Source organism: Rhyacophila brunnea, unplaced genomic scaffold, assembly GCF_057557595.1.
Source record: "Rhyacophila brunnea isolate RB1 unplaced genomic scaffold, BYU_Rbru_1.0 scaffold_23, whole genome shotgun sequence".
Lineage (NCBI taxonomy): Eukaryota > Metazoa > Arthropoda > Insecta > Trichoptera > Rhyacophilidae > Rhyacophila > Rhyacophila brunnea.
Genome location: NW_028232893.1, coordinates 24,373,253 through 24,396,605, shown reverse-complemented (window position 1 = coordinate 24,396,605; position 23,353 = coordinate 24,373,253). Strand labels below are relative to the sequence as shown.

At 33.8% G+C, this 23,353-nt stretch overlaps 2 protein-coding genes across 3 annotated transcripts in view; one reads left to right on the top strand and one right to left on the bottom strand.

The window, feature by feature from the left end:
- Positions 1-18,440, top strand: part of LOC147069760 (uncharacterized) — a 190,794-nt gene extending 172,354 nt beyond the window's left edge. For both annotated transcript variants that reach the window (XM_085950271.1, XM_085950270.1), the window contains exons 6-7: positions 296-692; positions 17,806-18,440. In XM_085950271.1, coding sequence (XP_085806397.1) covers positions 296-692; positions 17,806-17,912 — 504 coding nt within the window. In that variant the 3' untranslated portion in view covers positions 17,913-18,440. The remainder of the gene's footprint in view (positions 1-295; positions 693-17,805) is intronic.
- The window catches only part of LOC147069759 (uncharacterized), a 281,909-nt gene that overhangs the window by 244,454 nt on the left and 14,102 nt on the right, over positions 1-23,353 (bottom strand). The window lies entirely within an intron of this gene.

The window sequence follows — 23,353 nt, the reverse complement described above, 5'->3', positions numbered from 1 at the left end:
GTATAGATTACAGTCATGCCGATAGAAAATGGATCATTCTAAAATCATGGTACCTAATAATTGTGCATCACTTAGCACTTCGCATAAATCAAAATGAATATAAAGTTTTTTACATCATAATATTTATTATGTACTGCGATTTAAAAAAAAAATATGAACGTGAAAAGAGTTATATTTACCCATTTATACCGCCTGGTTAAAATGGCCATATAATAATCTAACATATAATAATAACCTAACCTGACCTACAGTAAAAGAATATCAGCCTGATATAGTATTATCTTTCCATTTTCAGGGTAAGTGTTCCCCTGGAAAAGCTCTGTGCTGCTACGGACCACCTGGGTTCGCAGGACCTGGAGGCCCTGGAGGATTAGGAGGACCCGGATTCCCTGGTGGACCTGGAGGACCTGGATTCCCTGTTGGACCTGGAGGACCTGGACCCATCGGAGGCCCGGGACCTCTTGGAGGACTTGGAGGACCGAGACCCATCGGAGGCCCAGGAGGTCTTGGAGGACACGGGGGGCCGAGACCCATCGGACGCCCAGGTGGCCTCGGAGGACTCGGAAGACCTAGACCACCCGGTGGACTTGGAGGACCTAACGGACTGGTTCGACCCGGAGCAAGTCGCCCAATTCATTCACTAGCAAATGGCGTCTTGGCAGGACCAGGAGGACCGGTTGATCATCTCCAAGGTCAAGATTGGCGCCCTATAATTCCTAGAGCCGGTGACGGATTTGGTGATCTGCAAGGACAGAACTCGGGCGGGTTTAATGCTTACTATGATCATCATCACGGTGGTAGTTCACATTTTAATCACAGTGATGTCCACAATCATAATAACCATCACTCCACTAGCACTCAAGCACCTAACACTGCTTTACAGAAACAAAATGGAAGTAACTTTAATCACTTTCAAGTAAATATTGGAAATGTTTCACCACCAGCTCAAGGACAAAATTCCATAGCGTCGGCTACTATAAGTGCCCAAGGTACTAGTACTGTTATACCAAATGTGGGTGTACAAACCCAAACCGGAGTCCCATTGAACAACGGGTTTAATTTACAAAGCGGTTTTCTTCCAAGTGTTAATATCCAAGGACAAGTTGGTGTACCATTCAATGTCAACAATAATGGTATAGGAATTAATGGAGTTGTACCAAATGTAGGAGTTATCGGACAGGTACCGTTGAATAATGTTGGCTTTCAAAATTCACCTGGTATACCTAACGTTGGGGTACAAGGGAATGTGGGTGTGCCCTTTAATAATGTTGGTTTTCAGGGGACAAATAATTTTGTACCCAATATTGGGATACAGGGAAATGTTGGTGTACCGTTTAATAATGTAGGGTTTCAAGGTAATCGTGGGATTATTCCGAATGTTCCTAATGTTAATATACAAGGGCAAGTACCAATTGGCAATGTTGGTTTCCAAGATAACCCTGGTGTTATACCGAATATTGGAATTCAAATTCCTATAAACAATGTTGGTTTTCAAGGAAACCGAGGTGTAATACCTAATATAGGAGTTCAAATACCGTTAAATAACAATGGTGGTTTTCAAGGAAACCGTGGAGTGTTTCCAACTGTTGGCATACAAACACAAGGCAACATACCGATCAATAATTTCGGTTTCCAATTACCGAGCGGTATTTTACCAAATGTTGGCATTAATATTGGGGTCCCAAATAATAACGTTAATGTTGGAACCCAGGGACAAGGTAATAGAACACCAGTTGGGTTTCAAGGAAATTTTGGTTTATTACCGAACGATTTATTCCAAGGTCAAATCACACCCCAAAATGTGAATATTCAAGTTCCAAATGGGATTATTCGGAATGTCAGAATTCATACACCCCAAAATGTGTTGATACCCAATGTAGGTGGAATTATAGCAAATACTTTAGGACAAGGTTTTATACCAAACAATTTGGCATTTCAAAGTCAGATAGAATCACCACAAAGTGAGAATTCGCAAGCGTTGCAGAATTCAAACTCGCAAACCCAGACAGCGCAAAAACCAAACGTGAACATCCAAGGACAAGTTAATTTCCCACAGAATTTGGGGTTTCGCGTACAAGGTGGTGCAGTTTCACCAAATGTGGGTTTTCAAGGTCAAATTGGCGGTTTCCAGGCGCAAAACGGGGCAGGGTACCGAGGCCCTACTGGAAATGGGGCTAGGCTGCCAGTCGCCAACAACGGAAGTGGAAGCGGTCTGACAGTGAGAGTGAAAATCAACAATGGGTCTGCAAAACCAAACGAGGTTGTTAGGATCAATGGATCTAAGCAGACCGGTACTAAGTCAGCTCCAATTACTTACAGAATCGTAAGAGTCAAAGGACAGCCGGCGAATAACAGAGTGAATCGTGATGGAAGAAGTAATTTTGTTATTGACAATGGATATAGAACAATTGATAGCAAAGAATATGAGAAACCCGTGGATAACAGCTTTGGTGGTGGCGTCATTAATGCTTTCAGAGTTTTTCTGAATTTTATAAGTTAGTATCCATGTTTATTTTCACTTTATACTATATTTCACACAGTATTTTTTTTATTCATTTAATCATTTATTATATAAGTAATAATGCTTTTATTTTTTCGCACACTTTCAAATTAATAAGATTATTGAGAACTTCAGCTGGAGTAGAGGTGTGATCGAGATTTTTCGTCTCTTGAGAATTTTTTGGAAATCGAATTGAATTTGAGTGATAATCTTATATGGCCTTAAGAAAACTCTTGAGTTTGACAATTTGTTTTATTAAGGAAATTCAGAAAAGCTTGGTCACGTAATGCCTTAAATTAATTATCCTGTGATATCAATAATCACTTTTGAATTCTCATGAATCAATAATATTGAATTCGAGAATAAAAAATTTATCTCAAGAATTGAAAAAATTCGAGAAACCACTGGTGTAAAATCCAAAATGGAAAAAATATTATTATCAGGTATTCAATGTTATTACATTAACAGTAACACTTAATATACTAACCAATGGACCTGAAACTTTGTTGAACCTACAAATATTTCCAAACGAATTAATTCATTTAAAATATACTGAATATTATAAACAGGTACTTATCTATTTTTGCAGTATATACCTATGATCACGTAATGCATAACGGTTGCTTCGAGCAATGCTACGCCTGCTTTCATTTCACAAATAATATTATGTGTACCTATGTAATTCTGTTTTCAGTCTAATTAAAATGTAATATGCTTACTTACCTACTGCTATAATCATAATGTCGCCATAGTAAAAAAAAAAATACTAGGTACAATCACACTTACTAATATTCTAATACATTATGCAAAACTTATTTTTAAAAACATTTAAATTAATATAATGCATATTTTAGTTATAATATTATATCATATTAAATTCTACATGTGTTTTTAGTCGATAGTTATTTCGGTTGTAACACCATTATCAACCCTACAAAAATAAACGACTTGGAGAACTCATGTAATGAGACGGAATGATATTTCTCCTCACCATAGAACTTTTCTAGAATAAAACCAAGTTACATACGACGGGAGGGAGAGGAATCATACTGACTCATTATACTTATATATTATATATTTTTAAATAACCATGCCCTTTCTTTTTCATACAAGGTGGTTGAGAGAAGTATATTAAACCTATAGACCATATATTGAAAAAAATTCTCGATTACAGTGTTAGATGAAAATTGCAGTTAATTATATTCATTTTTTTATGTCCAAAATTAAATATTTTGTGTAGCTCTCTTGTGTTGTTTAGTATTTCGTGAGGTGTTATGGAATCAATTTCATAAGTATGTTGTCTACACAGAGTTTATAGAGTCCGTCGTTCCTTTTCTAGTATTGGCAGTCGTTGATGACATGCCGCACATTTTGAGATGTGTAGCCGTCACATGGACAGCAGTCATAGTCCCTCATTTTTTTTAGATATGCTCTCAGTGCCGTGTCCTGGTGGTGTCTGTGTGACTTCGTGTGATGTTTTTGGTACGAGCGATACTAATAAATGTCCGCGTTATTGATTCTGTGGCAAAGCTTGGTTCTTCTTTTTCTTTACGTTATCTACCGTCAAAAGATATATTATTCGTATCGCTTCCTTAATCTGCCACCTTCTGAGAACGTTTTACACCAAACAACGCATGACCTGCCTACCAGTACGGTATTTCACTGGCACCAGGGTTAGTAAACATGAATTAATTCGTATATACGATTTAAAATTATATTATAACCGTTAGTAACACAACTGAAATTCGCAATTTTTGTTATTTATTAATAACCATGTCCTTGCTTTTTCATACAGGGTGGTTGTTAGTAATTTTTAACAATCACAAGCACCCAGGCTTTGAGCAATACACATAAATATGTGTCCTGACCGGGAATCGAACCCAGAACTCCCAGGTGGAAGGCAAGCGCCTAACGCACTGCACCACGAGAGCCGCCTTATATAGCTAGTTCAATAATTTCTATGATGTGATATCTAAGCCAAAATCTCAAATTTCCTTAAGGCCATTGGACCCGTTTTTTCCTGTCTTCTCGGAATCGCGGAAATGATAAGCATATTTAAAACGAATTGATACACAATAAACTCTTTATTTATTTAAAATCTAATAAATAGTATTCAACTAAAACGTTCTGTGTCATTAAAATTTTTCGAATCGCTTTACTTTTTAAAATAAATGACAAATAGTTAGTCCTGTTTTCGAAATTGGTCAAAACGACTGTCACGCCACAATGAATGTTGAACTTAATAATAGTTTTGCAGGTATATATTGTATGAGAGAAATGGGTAAAACAATACATTTCATTGATTAACTTACGTACTTTTTTTAATTTCAGAAAAATAAAGATTTTTAAGCCATTTTAGTTTGAGTATACATCAGCCAATTTTGAATGATTTTTTCTCACAAAATAATATATACTGCACAATAAAAATATTTTTTTATTATAATATAACATTTCCGTAATACTATAAATAATAATTTATAATAAAAAAATAAATAAAACCCCATAAATTCGGTACAATTAGTGACGCTATATTACCAAAACACGTCGTACATTTTCATGTATTTATCCTGTTTTCAGACAATTTAGAAATATAATTATTTTGCAAAATTAACAAAAAGAGACCATTTGATCGATTAATCCATACAGTTTTTCTAATTTCTTATTTCTAACGTTAGTACGATCTGGAATTTCAAAGGGTAAGGACGTCTTTTTTTTCCAAAATTTAGTCCGAAGCAATATTATTTGACTCATGGAAAAATGACCTCTACTCTCTTTGCAGTAACAATCAAATTGGCAAGTCGCAATTATTTGTATCGTTCTATTCCGAACACAGCAAGCATGCCAGGTGCTATAATTTGTGTTGACTAAAATATCAAACATCATATAGTACCACTGATTGTCAAACTGAAAAAAATGTAGTTTTATTATATTTATTATATTATTTATTATCTTGTTATTGAAATGGTTGCAGCATGTGAGATATTGTAAGATAATTGAATCTAATAACCACGATGGCTACAAGGAAGTACTGAAGGTATTCGTTCGGTGACCCATTTATAAAAAAAAAATATTTTGGTCTTGAGCAGTTTAGATAAAATATAGGTGGACTTTAATTGTTTTGATAAATATGTACCTACTTGGTTAGGCTTTAAGCGATTTGAAAAACTTTGCATGTACTTAATACAGTTTTTATGTACCTGGGTGGCCATGTTTTGTTATTTTCAAAGGGACGTACGTATCCAGTTGTATGTTTATTGGCATTATCAAAATGCGTTTTCCGCTGTATCCGCTTTAACCGAACAGTACCGAAAATTTAAAGTAAAATACGTTTTCTAATGCTGTCATCGTAATGGCCACTGAAACATGTGTCACAATTTTATTAATCGTTAAAATAATAATAAAAAAAGTCTTTTGTGGCACAAAATCACGTACTTATATGTTTTATGATATATGTATTTTTCAGATGGTTTGTGGTAAAATCTTTTTTTTCATACTGCCACAATTCATAACTAATTGTTTGTTAAATTTTTCATAGTGACCTTTGACTTAATAGGTAGGTGATAAAGTTTTTACCTTACTTTATTGTATTAATTTATTGTTAAGTGAGAATTAGCTGCTTTCGTTGTCAGTGTGTATTTGATGAGTGCGCATAGTGCCTGACGATGTCGAAAGGCGAAACCAGGATCGCATAAAACGACTCAAATGAAATAGTACAAAACTTAAATCCATTAGAATTTAATATATTTAATGCCGAGTTGAATTGAATGGAATCACCTTAGGCATTTATTAGTAATTATTTAACACAAGTAAAAAATATATTGAGGTAAGAACCTAGTTCATTGAATAATAAAAACAATATTACTCGTTACATCACAACTGACAAGATGTATATGAATTGTATATTGCCTGAACTCGTTGATCCTAGACTAACACGGTTGATGGATATAAGAAACCCTCAATATAATAATTATATTAGATGCTACGAGTATCAATAGAGAAGAAAAAAAATTTAAAAAATAATAATTTATAATAGTTATTCTAATACATTACATACCGTTAAGCCTGTACACTAATTAAAGAACCAATTATTAATTTTATATACACTAATGTTCCGAAATCCTCCGCGGCGACCAAAACGTACTGCCGTCAAATACACGTTATTATAATAATGGTTTCTTAAATCTTGATTGTTGCGTACTAAATTTAAAAAAAATTGTGCCTCGACAAACATTCATTGAATTGCTTTCTTTTATGAGTCATGTTTTTGTAATTCAATAAAAACGCAATAATAACAGACATCTTTTATGCCATCTTGTGAATGTTTTAAACTTATAATTTGTAATGTTAGCTCATGAAAAAATGAATAACTTTTGTATTCATACACACCGATATATATAAATAATATACCAATTTGAAACACCTCAGAAACATACATAAGTATTAGATTTTTTTTTGAAAAATATTTGGACTGAATTTGAACCTACAATATGATAGGTTCAAGAAAAGGTGTCACTTCACAAATTCAGCATATCAATAATATGAGGTTCTTATTTGGAGGTCTACTATTTTTATTATTATAATTTATTCTACCTACCACAAAAATGTTTATAAAATATGTTAGAAAAAAAATATTATTAATTCAACACTTTTAAAACCTCTGATTTCGTATCTACTCCCGGAGACGCCGAGTGAAGCGATTTTTGTTTTTTTACTTTGATATGCGCTGAAGCTTATGGCTAATTGTTGAGGCGCTTACGTCAAATTTGATTCTTACGAATGAACCCATAGGCCTTAAATGCTGGTCATAATATATGCTTACTTTATGCTTGGTAACAAAAGGGTTTCAAGACAGGCATCATTTTTGGGTGAGCTTTTTCAAATTCTTGCGGAACTCCAGTTGGGAATCACTGAGTTATAAGATACTTTATCATATAATATATTGATTAAATCATTTTTATTACAACGTTTTTATTAGGTCGTATTCTTATTTGTCCGGTGGATGTTTGTCCGGTACAAATCTTGCAATCGATTTTTAACTAACTTCCCAACTAGCTAGACATTTGAAACTTTTAGAATATATCAGAACACGATGCCAATGCATTTTTTTAATACATTTAACCATCTTTAAGTAGAATTGACTTCATTTTCAGTTAATTCTGTTTTGTATGAAAAGTTATTTCGACACCATTATTGATTGTTAGGGGTCTGGGGTCCTAGCAATTAAATTATTAATATATACGTGCGTTACTATGGAAATCAATATGACATGTCAAGTACAAATTTTTTTGATCGTTTAAGCTAGTCAAGTCAAGTTTATATGATTCAACAGAAAATTTAAAAACGTATATAAAAAGTTCTTTTTATCTTGTAATTTTTTTATATTATGACCATATTAGGAGCTGGAGTGCCAGTGTTTTCTCCACGTCGTGATTTGAAAAATGGCGTCCTTATTGGTCCCGGAGGACCCACTGGCATCGCTGGTCCACCGCGGTCTCTTCCTCTACGAGCTGATATCTTAAAAGGTCCTAATCGAAATTGAAAGCCTCTGTAAAAGCACTGCTATGTTATTATCACGTTAGCATTAGAATCACTTTGCACTGTTGCCTAATCCAAACAATAGCTATAGATAATAGATTTAATATCTTAAATGGCTTTTATAAAAAATCTAAAACACCTTTAGTACACATAATTGCATTAGAATCACTTTGCACTGATTTTTAATGATAACAAAGTATCATTCAGTTGCCAGTAGAAATAGTATGTATTTTAAATATATTTTTTATAGGGTCGTAAGTGACATTTAAAGCTTTTTTAAAAGCATTGTTATATTATAATTCCATTAGAACCACTTTGTACATTGAATTTGTATATAACTTGAAATCCTTTTTATTTATATCAAATCGAGCTTAAATATTGGGATCATATCTAAATAATATTTCATATAAATAAAATGGATTTCAAGTTATGCTCATTTATATTTTTTATAAAAATCGATGTTTTTTTTAAAATAGATATAAAAAATATTAAAACTGTGAATTAGTTAAAAATCTAAACGACGAAAATTTGAAAACTTAATACACTAAATTTTAATAATAAATATAACCATAAAAATAATTTAATAATAACGCAAGCTATGTACCAAATAGGTGACAAATTCACATTTTTTTTACAATTGTAAGTTTATCTTTGACTTAAAAAAAAACTTTTTAATGTTTTCAGATGCATAATTATTAATTAATACAGTTGAAATTGTAAATTATCAAAAAGATATCTCAAATTGCAAGCTTCATATTTTTCCGCTAGGTTCTCTGTTGGCATAATATGATTTTGAATACGTTATTCAAGTGTTTCATAAATATATTTAAATACAATTAATATTTTTTATTCTGTGCAGTATGATGACTAGTAGACGGGCAGCGATTTGTATATTCTAGGAATATAATAAAATTATATTCTAAATTTCGACCCAACTGGGAATAAAATGCAGAATCGTGTGTGCGTTGAAGAAAGATCATTTAGATTAGTCATTAGTGTACCAACTGAAAATTATTTAAAAAAAATATAAATATATTATATGAGTCAAGGTGATTAAATAGACCAGGGTTGGCGAACCTTTTTACGTACGCGTGCCATTTCCCAAATAATATTTTTCGACTGTTTGACGTGCCAATTAGTTTTTCATGGCGAAAAAAAAAGTTTTTTGAAGATTTCTAAAAAAATAGTTCCATTTAAAAAATTTGAAAATTACAATTGAATTTTTGACATTCTATCTTTCACAGCCGGACGCATATCTTTTATTCTTTGAATATTTTTTCCTTGTTTTCAAAATTCTCAAAAAGACTGACGAGATCGTTCATACTTTCAATGATTTAGAATTAATAATCACTAAATTTACTTATGCAAAGTCGTGAAAAGCTTCTGTTCAATAATCAATTGGTGTATTAAATAGATACTATAAACAAAAACTCGTATTTTAAACTGTTTTTCCCATAGTTTTCAATTTTTAAGGGAGACCGAGAAATCACTTACGCACCGATAAATATTTTCCATATTAATCATTATCCGCCTGAATCTATCCACTGCTGGATGAAGGCCTCTTCAAGCTGCTTCCACTTCTCTCGGTCCTGTGCATTGCGTTACTACGTACTTCCGCAGAACTTTATCATTTCATCGATCCAGCGGCCTCTAGGTCTACCTTGCGGACGTTTTGTACTTCTTGGATACCACTAGATCACTAGATTAATCCAACAATTGTCTTTTCTTCGACCTGTGTCCAGCCCATCTCCATTTAAGGCTTTTAATAAACTCTATTACATCGCAAACCCTTGCCTGCTTCCTTATCCACTCATTCCTCTTTTTGTCCTTTCGCGTTATGCCCAGCATGTACCTCTCCATACCACGTTGTGCTACTCTAAGTTTCTGGATCTAATAATGTGCAGACCTACAAACTTATCTGAAGAATTGGATGGGAGAGCCGAAAACTACCCAATCAAGACTCGTAACTGGACAAAATCTGACATTCGAATGATATTTTCAAAATGGAGTCTTATGGTAGTTTGTTGTTACATTTTTGGCCATTCTACAAATAAGTCTGTAGGTCTTTACGTGTTAATTGCAATTTAAATTAAGAACTGTTACAATAAAATTTAAGCTAAGGTTTATTTACACGATTACAAACTTAATTAACGGCATTTTTCTGAATGTGCAATGTGCAACACTGTGCCAAGCAAATAAATAAACAGGGACGCCCTGTTAACTCGCTTATTGCTGTAAAAAGGCATAACTCCAAGCAGTTAGCATGCAAAATCCAACTTCCGGTAGCGCTGGCTGTTGCAAAATTACAAATTTAAATGGCGGACCGCGGGCTTTGGGCGGGAAAAACAACGAGGCAACACTAGACAATCAGTGGTGTATGCAGTAAATAGGGCACGCGAAATAGACTAGAGCCTCATCAACTGAATGGGTTCCGCGATAACTGCACCCCTGAGTGACTTTCCGTTTAATATATATTCAAAAATGCAAAGTAACGCAATTTCTTTGTCGCTATATATAAATAAAATTAAAAAGAAAAGATTTCCTCACAGGAAAATAAATACTTTTTATAAAATTACCTTAACATGGATGAGGATTTAGGTATGTATAGGTGTGTATATACACATATATTATATTAGGTGAGTTTATATGTATAGTTTAAAAATAATGTTATAAAAAAGTAGGTACCATGTAAGAGTATTATTAAAGACTATCTCATTAGTTAACTCCATTAATTATTTTCCAATATATGACCATTTTTCTTAGAATTGACGATTTACACATCGTGAGTGTAGTATTTTTATTGTTTATAAAGAACAATGATCTATTATTAGGCTTTGACAATTTATTATAATATGCTATCGAGTGTATTGTTATTAATAAGATAGGGTTTTTACTAATTAGGTTTTTTACTGACACTTCAACTATTCATAATTTGTTGGTTGTATTTTTGTGACCTTTGACTTGATAGGTAGGTAATGGGGTTTTTACGTACTTTATTGTATTGATTTGTTATATTAGCTACAGTTAAGAGTGTCCGTTGTCAGTGTGTGTTTACCTTTGGTGAGTGTACACGGCGCCTGAAGATGCCGAAAGGCGAAACCCGGGTCGCAAAAAACGACTTAAATGGAATAGTACAAAACTTAAATCCATTAGAATTTAAATTCTAATTCCATCAAGTACCTTCAGTCGATAGTATTAATATTATTAAGATAAGGTACCTAGATAAACCTTATTTTAATATTACAGTCGAACTTGGTTAATACGAGGAAGATGGGAGCGACTGAATTTGCTCGTTATAAGCGTTACGAGTTATTTCAGAGAATAGGTGTTTTTAAATGAGCGGGGTCACAAACAAAAATACACAATAATGAAGTTTTTATGGCCGGCATCTAGTATAATACTATGGACATAATATTATTTATATCAAAGCTAATTTCAGCCAAATGCATAGAAAGTTAACGTGCAATTTCATAATTTTTATAGCTTTCGGGTTTCCGCTAGATTCGTGGATTCTGGAGCACTAATGCGACTACTTCCGATAGAAATATGTTATAAATTTGTGAGTACAACGTAAAAGCTATGCGAAATCTGAAAATTCACATCACTTTCTAATGCAAAACTTCGCTTAGTCGGCTAAGTTTCCGGGTGGCGAGAATGCGGTCTGCATTGATAACTTGGCAACAGAGGCGTTCGTCGATAGAGCTTTAAGCTAGTGTGATTCCACCAAAATAATACTACTAAATTTCTTTAATTTTAAAGCATTTGACATGTATCCAGGTAGATTTATAAGCATACTCTTTTTCAATTCACTTAGAGCAGCGTTCGCATTCTTACACGATACAAACAACTTACAGTACTCTTCAATACATTATTTTGTTAGAAAGGCTTCTGCGACTCATCCAAAACGTCGTGGAAAGAATACCCTAACAAACAAAATAATTATACGATGCATTGTATGACTTTTTTTTCATCACGTTATCAATGTATTTCGAAGAAAATATGCATTTTTACGGCTTTAAAATTTCCAAATTTACGGCTGAAATATCGCAATTGTATACAAAATATTGAAAAGCATTCTTTCAAAGTCTCAATAGAATGGGTTAGAAAACAAAACGCTTATGAAAAATATAACTTTTTGTATGACGAAGGGCGCCATAAAATGAGTAATTCCGTGCTCCATCGCCCACATCGATACAATATACTCATTATAGATCTTTAATATTTATTTACGTTATAATTCAAAATTTTAAAAAATATGCCTCAATTTTCTAATCATTCAATAGCAGCATGAGAGCCATTGGCAACATTCGAAAAAATGATATTTCATTTTGCTCCGTTACGCGTGAGGAAGATTTGGTATTACATTATAAAGAAAAGGTATGAGCGTGTGGCATCGGTTGCACCAAAAGCATCTGTAACTGCGATGTATTGATTTTGGATACGTAGGGTTTGGAGCTGGAGTCCGTATGGGCAATTTTGAATTGCAGTCGCCATTCCCTACATCGATTTAGGCGTGAAAATTGCCTGTCTTCTTTTCTGACACGTAGGGCTTGGCAGGACGCCACCCGAGCAATAATATCCCTTTGCACGTCCCTGCTGCTATGTATGGCAATTTTTAAGCATTTCATTTCTAAAACTGGAATAGAGGTACCCCATGGGTATAATGTAGTTATTATTTTTGCAACTTTCGTATATAATTTGAATGTCTCACCTGGACTTATCCTCCTTCAAATACTAATAGTATCAATGTTATATCCGACCATGCCCGATCACATGGGCCTCCACAGAGTGAAGGTTTGTATTAACAGAATATTGTTTTTACAATAAACGGATATTAGCCACTTCCTCAACCTAATTGTTACATAGGTACTCTGACTCATACACAAATTTAAAAACAATATGCGTATTTTCCGGACCCAGAATTCGAACTAGGAACCCACGACACTATAAGCCGACGCTTAAGCCACTCGGCCATCGTGGGCTGGACACTAATTAAAAAACATAAAGATACCCGTGTCAATATTGTATGGTGGAATAGTTATAAAAGATTTGAGAACGATGCCTCATTTGCAGAATATTGAAATGTAGAGTTTACAATCTCATAATATTATGTATAATTAACTTTAAAGTCGAGTTTTGAGACTTTGATCTATTTTACACTTTGGCACTTCGAATAATTTATGTTCTGAACATACATAACTTGAAAACACCTTAGATATAATACATCTGAGAAAAAAATACGATGCTCCACGGGATTTGAAGCCGTATAACCACTGGTATCGCGCCAACTGTGCATTAACCAAGTATGATATGAGCCTCCTATCTAATTACCACAATTTAAAGTGATAGGTCATTATATTTCAAATATGATTATTTCTAGTGGGTATATATCTGAGTATGTATACATATGTATACACCCACGGTGGCCGCGCGGCTTAAGCGTTGGACAAACACGCCGTGGGTCTCAGGTTTGAATCCTGGGTTCAGCAAGTACACATATTGTTTTTTAATTTGTGTGTGAGTCATGGTATGGACCTAATAGGTTGAGCAAGTGGCTTACATCCATTTCTCGTAAAAAACAAAATCTGTTAATACAAACCTCTACTCTGTGGAGGCCTATATGATCCTATTAGGATCGGACATGGTCGAATATATATATATATATATATCTGAGGTGTTTACAAGTTATGTATGTTCAATATATGGAATGTTACATTCTCAAAATCTTGTGAATTATTCGTTGAATAAAAGAAAAGGTTTATTAAAATTTATGTTCTACTGACAATTCTCTATATTTTTTTCAAAGATTATTCAACATAAGCATTCTCTGTTAAAAATGACGATAGAATATATTATTAGCATACTTAGTTAACGTATTTTTTATTGAATGCTATTTGTAGGGTACTTACTATCAAAGCTTTGACTATATAATACTGATTCCACGTATTATTGTCTGTAGACGGTCCCTACATAGTAAACTTTGATGAAAACTTGACTGCTTTCACATGAATCGCTTTCCAACATTGAAAACAGTATTGGACACTATATAAAATATATTCTTTCATTATTATTAAATTCATAATATAGAAAAGGTCACCACTTTACTTCACTATTATTAGACTTTGCGCACTCCACTGAGTCACTGAAAGCCGTTATGATATTCAGGAAACGTGACTAAAGCCCCATACTCCATACACCGGAAGAGCTTTCATCTTTTTACGTATGTATTCATCTACATACCTATGATACGTATCTATGACCCATACGTCATATTGCCACAGAAGTTTCAATAAGTTTTTTTTTATATCCTCACAACGAGTACGTCATACTCAAATCGTTTCATAAAATTCATGTTTTTTTATCTTAAAACTTTTGTACAAATACCCACCGATACCTACACAGTTTTTATTTTTTTTTATTATACTAAATTTTTTATATTGGTTATAATATATTTTCTCAGAAGTATTTTCAAAATTATGTATGTTCAATAATTAGATTGTTACATAATTATTTAATCTTGTGAATTATTCGTTGAATAAAAAAAATATTAGCAAGTTCAAGTACGTTACAAAAAAATCTTCGAGTGATCCGTGACGTCGGTTAGTAATTAAAGTAATACTTCATCTTCTTCTTCTTTCGACCATGTCCGATCCTAATAGGATCATATTATGGGCCTCTGCAGATTTTGTTTTTACGAGAAATGGATGTCAGCCACTTGCTCAACCTACTAGGTCCATACTCTGAATCATACACAAATTGAAAAACAATGTGTGTATTTGCCTGACCCAGTAATACTTACTTTGATTTAAAATACAAAAGCCGATCGCCAATTGTAGGTCAATTTGGAAAGCGCTTCGGTGAGTATTAAAACCCATTAGATAAAATTTGTCGCAATAATTAAGTATGACTAGTGGTCTATGTGCGTGGGTGCGATACCCGAGAGATGCAGGTTCTATTCCTGCGGGGTGTCTTACTTTTTTCAAAAAGGTTTTTTGTATTGGGTATAATATATTTTCTCAGAAGTATTTTCAAATTTATATATGTTCAATATACATAAGGTTTTAATAAAGTAGCAGTCTTTAATATGGAAAAAAACATCATTATTTTAAATAGTCACAGAAACATACATACTTATTCAAAAAACTCTTAGAATTTTTTTAGACCGAGTGAGATTCGAACTCTCGTCTTTCACTTTCCAGTTGAGTGCTCTCGCCTTTAAGCTGTCAATCCATCTATGATTCATGCAACATATTTATATGGTTTTCTTTATATTTTATCATTTAAGCCTCAATTACATTGAGCTTCTTTACGAGCTGTTTATTGGCGAATTTAAAAGCGGGTGATTCAGCTACTGCGATTTGATGATGACACACAAAACTTTCCATTCGCTGAGAAGCCACAAGCCAGTGACTATTTTGACGGAACGTAGTTCGTTTTTTTACCGGGAGGTTGGTACTGCGCTCTACTGCGCAGACGTAGTAGTCCCACACGCCGGCGTGTAGCGTGTAAAGTTGACCGGCTTTCAACTTTTCTCGGTAGAGTGTTTACAACCTGCTAATTAGCTTATTCGATGATTACACTGGGCGACTTAACAGGCAGATTGTAAATTCGCCAATAAACAGCTCGTAAAGAAGCTCAATGTAATTGAGGCTTTATGCTACCAATCATGAGCGGTATATCCGAGCTGTAACCCCATGTCGAATGAAAAAATATAAAAGTTCTTCTCAATTCAACCATATCAACGTTTGAACGAGTTTGGTAACAAATCAATTGTTCTAATTACATTTCGCCGAACCACAATTGACAGCAGACTGTAGGACCGAAAATAGATGGCCGTAAAACATTGCAGTAGAAAATGAGCCGTTTTTCGTGGAGCATTTTTATAACGCTATATATTTATAACGCTAATAACGCTATCATTCTTATCACATTATCAGACATTTGATAGGTACGCTAACCTAATTTTGAACCATTCAGAATTTTACATAAATATATACGATATGATTTCATTTCTAATATTTACTTATCTGTCTATTTTCTTTTGTCTTTCTCTTATATTGCGGTGGTTTCAGTTACGTATTTTTAAGTGTTTGGGACAATGCTATTTGGCCATCTATTTCCGATACAATAGATCACGGTGAACTATGATACAACGAACTACATACGTAAAATTTACACGTACACAAGTTAATTTTACCAATAAAGTGCAGTTGCGAATTTTAAAAAATCTTCTACGATATAATAGAGTTAGTTGTTCATTCAATAAATATATTCACTCCAACAAATGACCCAAATGGCTGTACCTACCACACAGTGTGGTTCAATCGTGTCCTATGCGGCAATAAAACCATTTTCCCATCCCTTACTCACTTTTCCAATTCCATTTTTCTGTTCAAACTCCATTTCCACGGGTTAATTCAATTGTTTTTCATTCGACTTCGGTGGCGAACTGTCAACCGGTGAAATATGCCCCCCCCCCCCATATTTTGTTTTGTTTTTATTTGAATTATTTAAATTTGGAAAACGTGGCGACAACGCCTATTAATATAACCCAATAAAAAAAATACCTTACCTAGATTGCAACTGGTGGCGAGGAATTTCATTAGCAGGTAATTGCTTACGAACACATGCAATCAACGCAATTCCTTATCGCGTTCAAAAAATTATGTATTTTTAAATTAACAAAATTACAACGACTCAGTTATAAATTTAGTAACACAATTAATATGTTATCTCAGGGGTGTTTTCCTCTTCTTCTTTCTTTGACCATATCCGGTCCACGGTTAGAGCATATTATGGACACCACACGGCACCCTCAAGAATCTTTGTTCTTGCATTTTTCTTGCTTTTGCCAGCATCTCACCATATACACTATGTTGATGGTATTTAGCGGCTTTCCAGAATGCCGGAATCCAGTTAGCTTAAAAACAGATAAGCCAAGTTGAAAGTAGGTACGTACCCGAGCAAAGTTCAACGTTGCATGTTTCTTGTTACATTTTCTTATCGCGATTTATTACGATTTAGATGTATTTTTTTGCTTAAAACACCCAAAAATAAATTATAAAATAGGTAAGTACTTAACCTAACCTGATCTTATGAATTTTCAAACAATTTAAAATTACAAATAAAAGAGGATGGTATTATAAATCTGCTGACGGGTAGCACTTTGCCCACTGCCCATCGCTAATTAGAAAAATTCCAGTAGAATTCTCGTGCCATCCTTTATCACGATAATCTTAGGTTACTAAGCAATTAGTGATATCGTCCTTTGCTATGTTCACCATTGATATTCTCTCGGCTTATGAGTTAGGGAATATTTTCCTTTTATCATCTCATAATATAACCGAGTGCCGAGTGCCACCGATAAACCGATGGGTCTCAAATGTATTTTATATTGCACACCACAAATAGGGCACGTATTTTTTATAGATTCCAAAAATATGTTATAACAGAAACTTTTTTAGAATTATAAATAACCATGTCCTTGCTTTTTCGTACGAGGTGGTTATTAGTAATTTTGCACAATCGCAAACACCCAGGCTTTGAGAAAATCAAATAAATATTGTGTCTTCACCAAGATCGAAATCAGAATTCTCGGGTGGAAGGCCGGCGCCTTACGCACTGCACCACGGGAGCCGCCCGCAGAAACTATTGAATGCTGATTTTAGTTTAATTCTAGCGCCTCGCCGTGTAGTGTTTATTACAATTCCATCCCTTTCTAAATTATTTAATTCATGACCATCATATTTAATTATTGTTTCAATTTTCAGGCGGAAGCTTTGGAGGAGGTCCCAGACCTTTTGGAGGACCTTACGGGGCTGGACCCCAAGGACCATACGGGAACGCTTATGGAAACTACGCAAGAAAAACAACATAGATAATAATACAATCACACTCTAATATATATTCTCATTGTATAGTGTAAAGTGTAGATTTTTTTTAAATTAATTATAATATTTTCCACTAGTATACTCTTATGGACTTTACTTTCGAAAAAGCAAAAAAATCCTACAAACTCTTGAGATATTTTAGACCACAAATTCTTAATTTTCGACCATCACACAGTACTTTGGCCCTTAATAAATTAAATAATAACTTGAATTATTCAAACATAGTGGTTGTGGAAGGAATATGAGATTTGTTAGCTGTAATTTACTATATTGCTAAGTATATCAATATAAAAATATATTGTATTGCTTTTAAACTTAATTGACACCATCCTGTATCTCATTAGATTTAGGTATATAAAAATACCATAATATTATTAAGTATATTATGTAATTGTTTCTGAATTGAAATAACTATTTATAAAATACTCATTTTCATAAATTTATATTCATACAATACAATTCAAATACACCTGTCCATAATATTTCTTAAGAATGTAATAAATTATTTTATTAAAAACTCCGTTTAGTAATAAGTGATAATAACATATTTATTTGTAAAGAATATCGAATTGTAAATTATTATTGTACCTAATATGTATTTATTTTTTGGAAATAAAATATCTTACGAAAACTAGAGTAGGTATGATTATTAATATTTTACAACGTTTTTCTTAGCTCGCTTGTTTGTCCGGTACAAATCTTGCAATCAATTTTTAAGTAACTTCTTGCCTAGCTAGACATTTGAAACTTTTAGAATATATCAGAACACAATGCAAATTCACTTTTAATACTTTTAGCCATCTTTAAGTAGAATTGAATTAATTTTCAGTTAATTCTGTTTTGTATGACAAGTTATTTCGACACCATTATTGGTTGCTAGAGGGGTTTAGGGTCTTAGCAACTAAATTATTAATATATACGTTCGTTACTATGGAAATCAATATGACATGTCAAAATGACATTTTAGTATTATTTCTATCAAGTACAATTTTTTTGATCGTTTAAGTTATTCAAGTCAAGTTTATATGATTCAACAGAAAATTTAAAAACGTTGTATATAAAAAGTTCTTTTTATCTTGTAATTATTTATTATTTATGAGAACATAATTTCTTTTAAAACGCTGCATTATGATCCCAATAATAACAGAAATATAATTAACTATATAGGTAATATAACGCCGGCTTATTAACATAGCATAACTCCCTTATTTAAACAATACCGCGTTACATCATTATAATTTAAAACCACACAATTTAATTTTAAAGAACATAATATTATATCAACATCGAAAATACTAATATGAAAACTCGACAAGTAATGAATTAAAATACACACGCGAACGCACGCAAACCCCTAAAGCGTTCCATTTTCGAATAAAGGGTAAATTTATTCCACTTTTTAAATTAACCATATCATAAATCGGGCAACCGTTTCGGTGTTGCTAGCAAAACGAAACAAAATAAATTTGTATTGCCACGATGATGGAATGAGTATAGTTATACATAAACCAGCTAGCTCACAATTCGTGTAAAAATGGTTTATCATTTTTAACAATGAGTAGGTAGGTACGTGAGGTACGTCAGAAGCAAAAGGGCTTCTGTCTTTTTTTTAAATGCACGACAGTCACTCTTTGAAATATTAAAATGAAATATTGATTAAATTATTAGCTCAGTACCAACACTCTATTATTATAACACTTGTAATGTAGCTATCTAAAAACCTCTCAAAACTGTGTCATTATTTTTATGCACATAATAATATCTCAATTTTATTAATGATGAAGAGAACACCTTTTGATTTTGATCCACTCACATAATATAACATGTTTACATCATAGGTTTCCATTATTTATAGAATTTATTTTAGTTATTGTAGAATAATGCCACTTTTGATTTATAAAAAAAAACACGAATACTACATTAAAACTAGTGTAGCAGTCAATGACCTCGGGCCTTGTCAGCATTATTTCGACAGTGTAAAAATTGGCAAGTCATTTAAACTATCGCACAATCGTCGCATCTACAGTCAGCATATTCTACACGCGTGACATTCTTCGATGGGATTGAAACGTTAGAAGTGCAATAATGCAGAGGCCAGCAGATTTCTCAATTGCAAACTTCATCAACAATGACTCCTAATTTACCAAATATTCATGCATATAATTAGCGGGTCATAGTTGATGAGTTAGTCAATCTAAATACCTATTAGTATCAGTCTTAATCTTAGTCCGATCCAAGGCCTGAACAAAAACGATGCATGAGTGCGAGTGAGAAAGTATTCGGCACCCTTATAATCTCTGCGACACGCGCTAGAGTAAGATAAAAGGTCTACATATGTGTGAGTTGGTTTCCAAAAATATCGCCGGCAAATCGTGGTGAATCGCTTCACGTAGCGTCGATAACCTGCAAGCTCGTGTTGCTAAAATTGCTATTTTTTGTGTTAAACATAAAGTCAGTGGTAAATATTTTAAGTTAATTAACTAGAAAAGATGGTTCTTTGTGTTGTATTAAAATATGGTAGCCGTACTGATAAGCAAGAAGATGGTATTACGTTTCATAGGTAAGTTGATACATGTTCGTGATAATTTATGTGTATATTATTATATATTTTAATATCAGTGACCTAGTGTTTCTTTAAAATAACTTAAATTATGGATATCTTTACCTAATGGTTGCATTTTGACCGCTTAAAAATATTATATAACGTAAAAAAAATAGAAAATTATATTTTAATTCTGAGCGTCTAGTGCGAGCACTTTGGGCGAGCACTATCGAAATGGTCTATGGTCTCGAACATTTGTAGACGAATGCGTTCGCTCGCCAACAAACCAAACGCACGACACGCAGCTTCATTTAGCAATGCAACGGGTGGCGTCTAGATGTATCCATAGTCTATGGTCCGATCAGTAAGCTTCATGTCAGTCGCTCCGCACCGCATTCTGTTTCAGCGAGACTCGGACCTCGGAACAGTATCCATAAGTATTGTAACATAACGCTCTTGTAACATACTCTTTTACCGACTGTTGACGCTGCAAATTAAACTCGCTCCTCCATCCATTGGAGCAACCATCAAATCTCGACTTCCCATCTCTCCTCATGACGACTCTCCACTACACCTCCTGGTTATTCCCAATTACAGCGATCTCGTGCCTCAACAACGAGACTCACCAAACTACTAATATAGCTGTTCAAGTCGGAGAGCAAACTTCTTCACTACTCTCTACGTATAATATATGCAGTAGTGTCGCCTGCCACAGTTGTACGTCTTGGTAGGGGGATTCAAACGGCTAGTTTTATCTGAAATAACGCATTTTGCTGAAAATAGCCACTGTCATATAATCGGTTTTGTGTTTGTAATAAAAATTATTTAGATAAACAACTCGCTTTCCAGTGAGCAGAAATCAGTCCACCTATATGATGGCTTCTTGTAATATAAAGACTTTTATGTTTCAGGAGGAATTGTAAATGTTTAAGGAAGTGGATTGACATTTTTTCGTTAACAGCAAACCAACTAAACGTGTGACCTGGTATATATTTAGGAACCTAGATCAATGAGAATTGAGACCAGTCCAAGGCCTGAACAAAAACGATGCATAAGTGCGAGTGAGAAAGTATTCGGCACACTTATAATCTCGGCAACACGCGCTACAGTAAGATAAAAGGTTTACAGATTTGGGAGATGGTTTGCTACGCTGTAGCCGCCAAATCTTACCGCATTGCTTAATTATGCGTCGATAACCGTGTTGCTAAAATAGCTATTTTTGTGTTAAACATAAAGTCAGTGGTAAATATTTTTAGTTAATTAAGTAGAAAAGATGGTTCTGTGTGTTGTATTAAAATGTGGTAGCCGTACTGATAAGCAAGAAGATGGTATTACCTTTCATAGGTAAATTTATACATGTTCGTGATAATTTATTTGTATATTATTATATATTTTATTATCAAGTGACCGTGTTTCTTTAAAATAACTTAAATTATGAATATTTTTACCTAATGATTTGCATTTTGACCACTTAAAAATACTATATAACGTAAAAAAATAGAAAAATATATTTTAATTCTGAGCGTCTAGTGAGCACTTTCGGCTATCACTAGCGAAATGATCTATGGTCTCGAACATTTGAATACGAATGCGTTCGCTCGCCCACAAACCAAATGCACGGAATGCAGCTTCATTTAGCAATGCAATGGGTGGCGTCTAGATGTATCTATCGTCTAAGGACCAGTCTCAAAAAAAAAAGAGAATTAAGATAGCAAGGAATGGAATGACTTTTTTTAAATGAGACACATCTTTAGTAATCGAAACATTAACTTAGATCTAAAACTGCGTATGGCTTGCTGTTATATTCTCTTAACCCTCGTCTATTGCAGGACATGGCATGGAGTGTTAATGCTTTTGAGATTTGGCTGTAGAGACGTATTTTCAAAATTCCTTGAACTGACATGTTGAAAATTTTGATATCTAATATATAAACTAATAATGACCGAGAAATTCTGCGTAGTACCAAAACCAGAAAACTGCAGTACCTCAGTCACATTATAATATGACAAACGTACAGTATTCTCAAACTCGTTATCCAAGGAAAGGTCTAAGATAAACGTAGCAGGAGCAGGGGACAACGCCGCATTTTGTGGCAGCAGGTAAGCAGGTAGCAGGTAATAGAACATTGCCGAAAAATCTATTAACGCGTTCAATTCACTTTTCAACTCGGTTTGCAATAGTACCTACGTGTAAAGTGCGAAATATATTGAGGTGCATCTCGCGTACTATCACGTGACATCGCAGTAAGCTGCCGCTACGGGAAATAAGTGTGTAATGTCGTTTTCTTGGTGCTAGACTGATGCTCGCATCACGTAGCACATTTTGAACCTTTAAACGAACATTGTCAGTTAGCAAAATCTGCCGAAATCACCAGAACAACAATGAGGTCACCTCACATTGTACTGCTCTGCATCGACACCTGCAACACTCAATGAACGTTTTTATCATTTCCTACATGCCCACACATTTTCGAATCATGTCAAATTTGTGTTTTTTGTTTTTCGCGGTTGGCACTACGTATTTTCTATAAGAATGTTGTCTATTATCTATGGTCTGCGGGTTGGGTTCCGTTCAAAATATTATAGAATTTACAAAGACTTGTTACTAGGTTACTCCATCATTGAATTTACAGAGGTCGTGTTCATTCAAAACATTAAATATAATATTTATACAAAGACTAAATTTGTCGCCGTGACAGCATAACAGTACGCGACATGCATCTCAATATAATCACAACTTAACTCTTTTGTCGAGTCAGTACTATTCAAAATGCGAGCGACCAATTGTGTTTAGATAAGCTTCGTAGACTTCGTTTTTCATATAATATACAGACAAAAACCTAAAGACGTTTAGTCCAGCTGCCTCTACGAGCAATAAACGTGACAC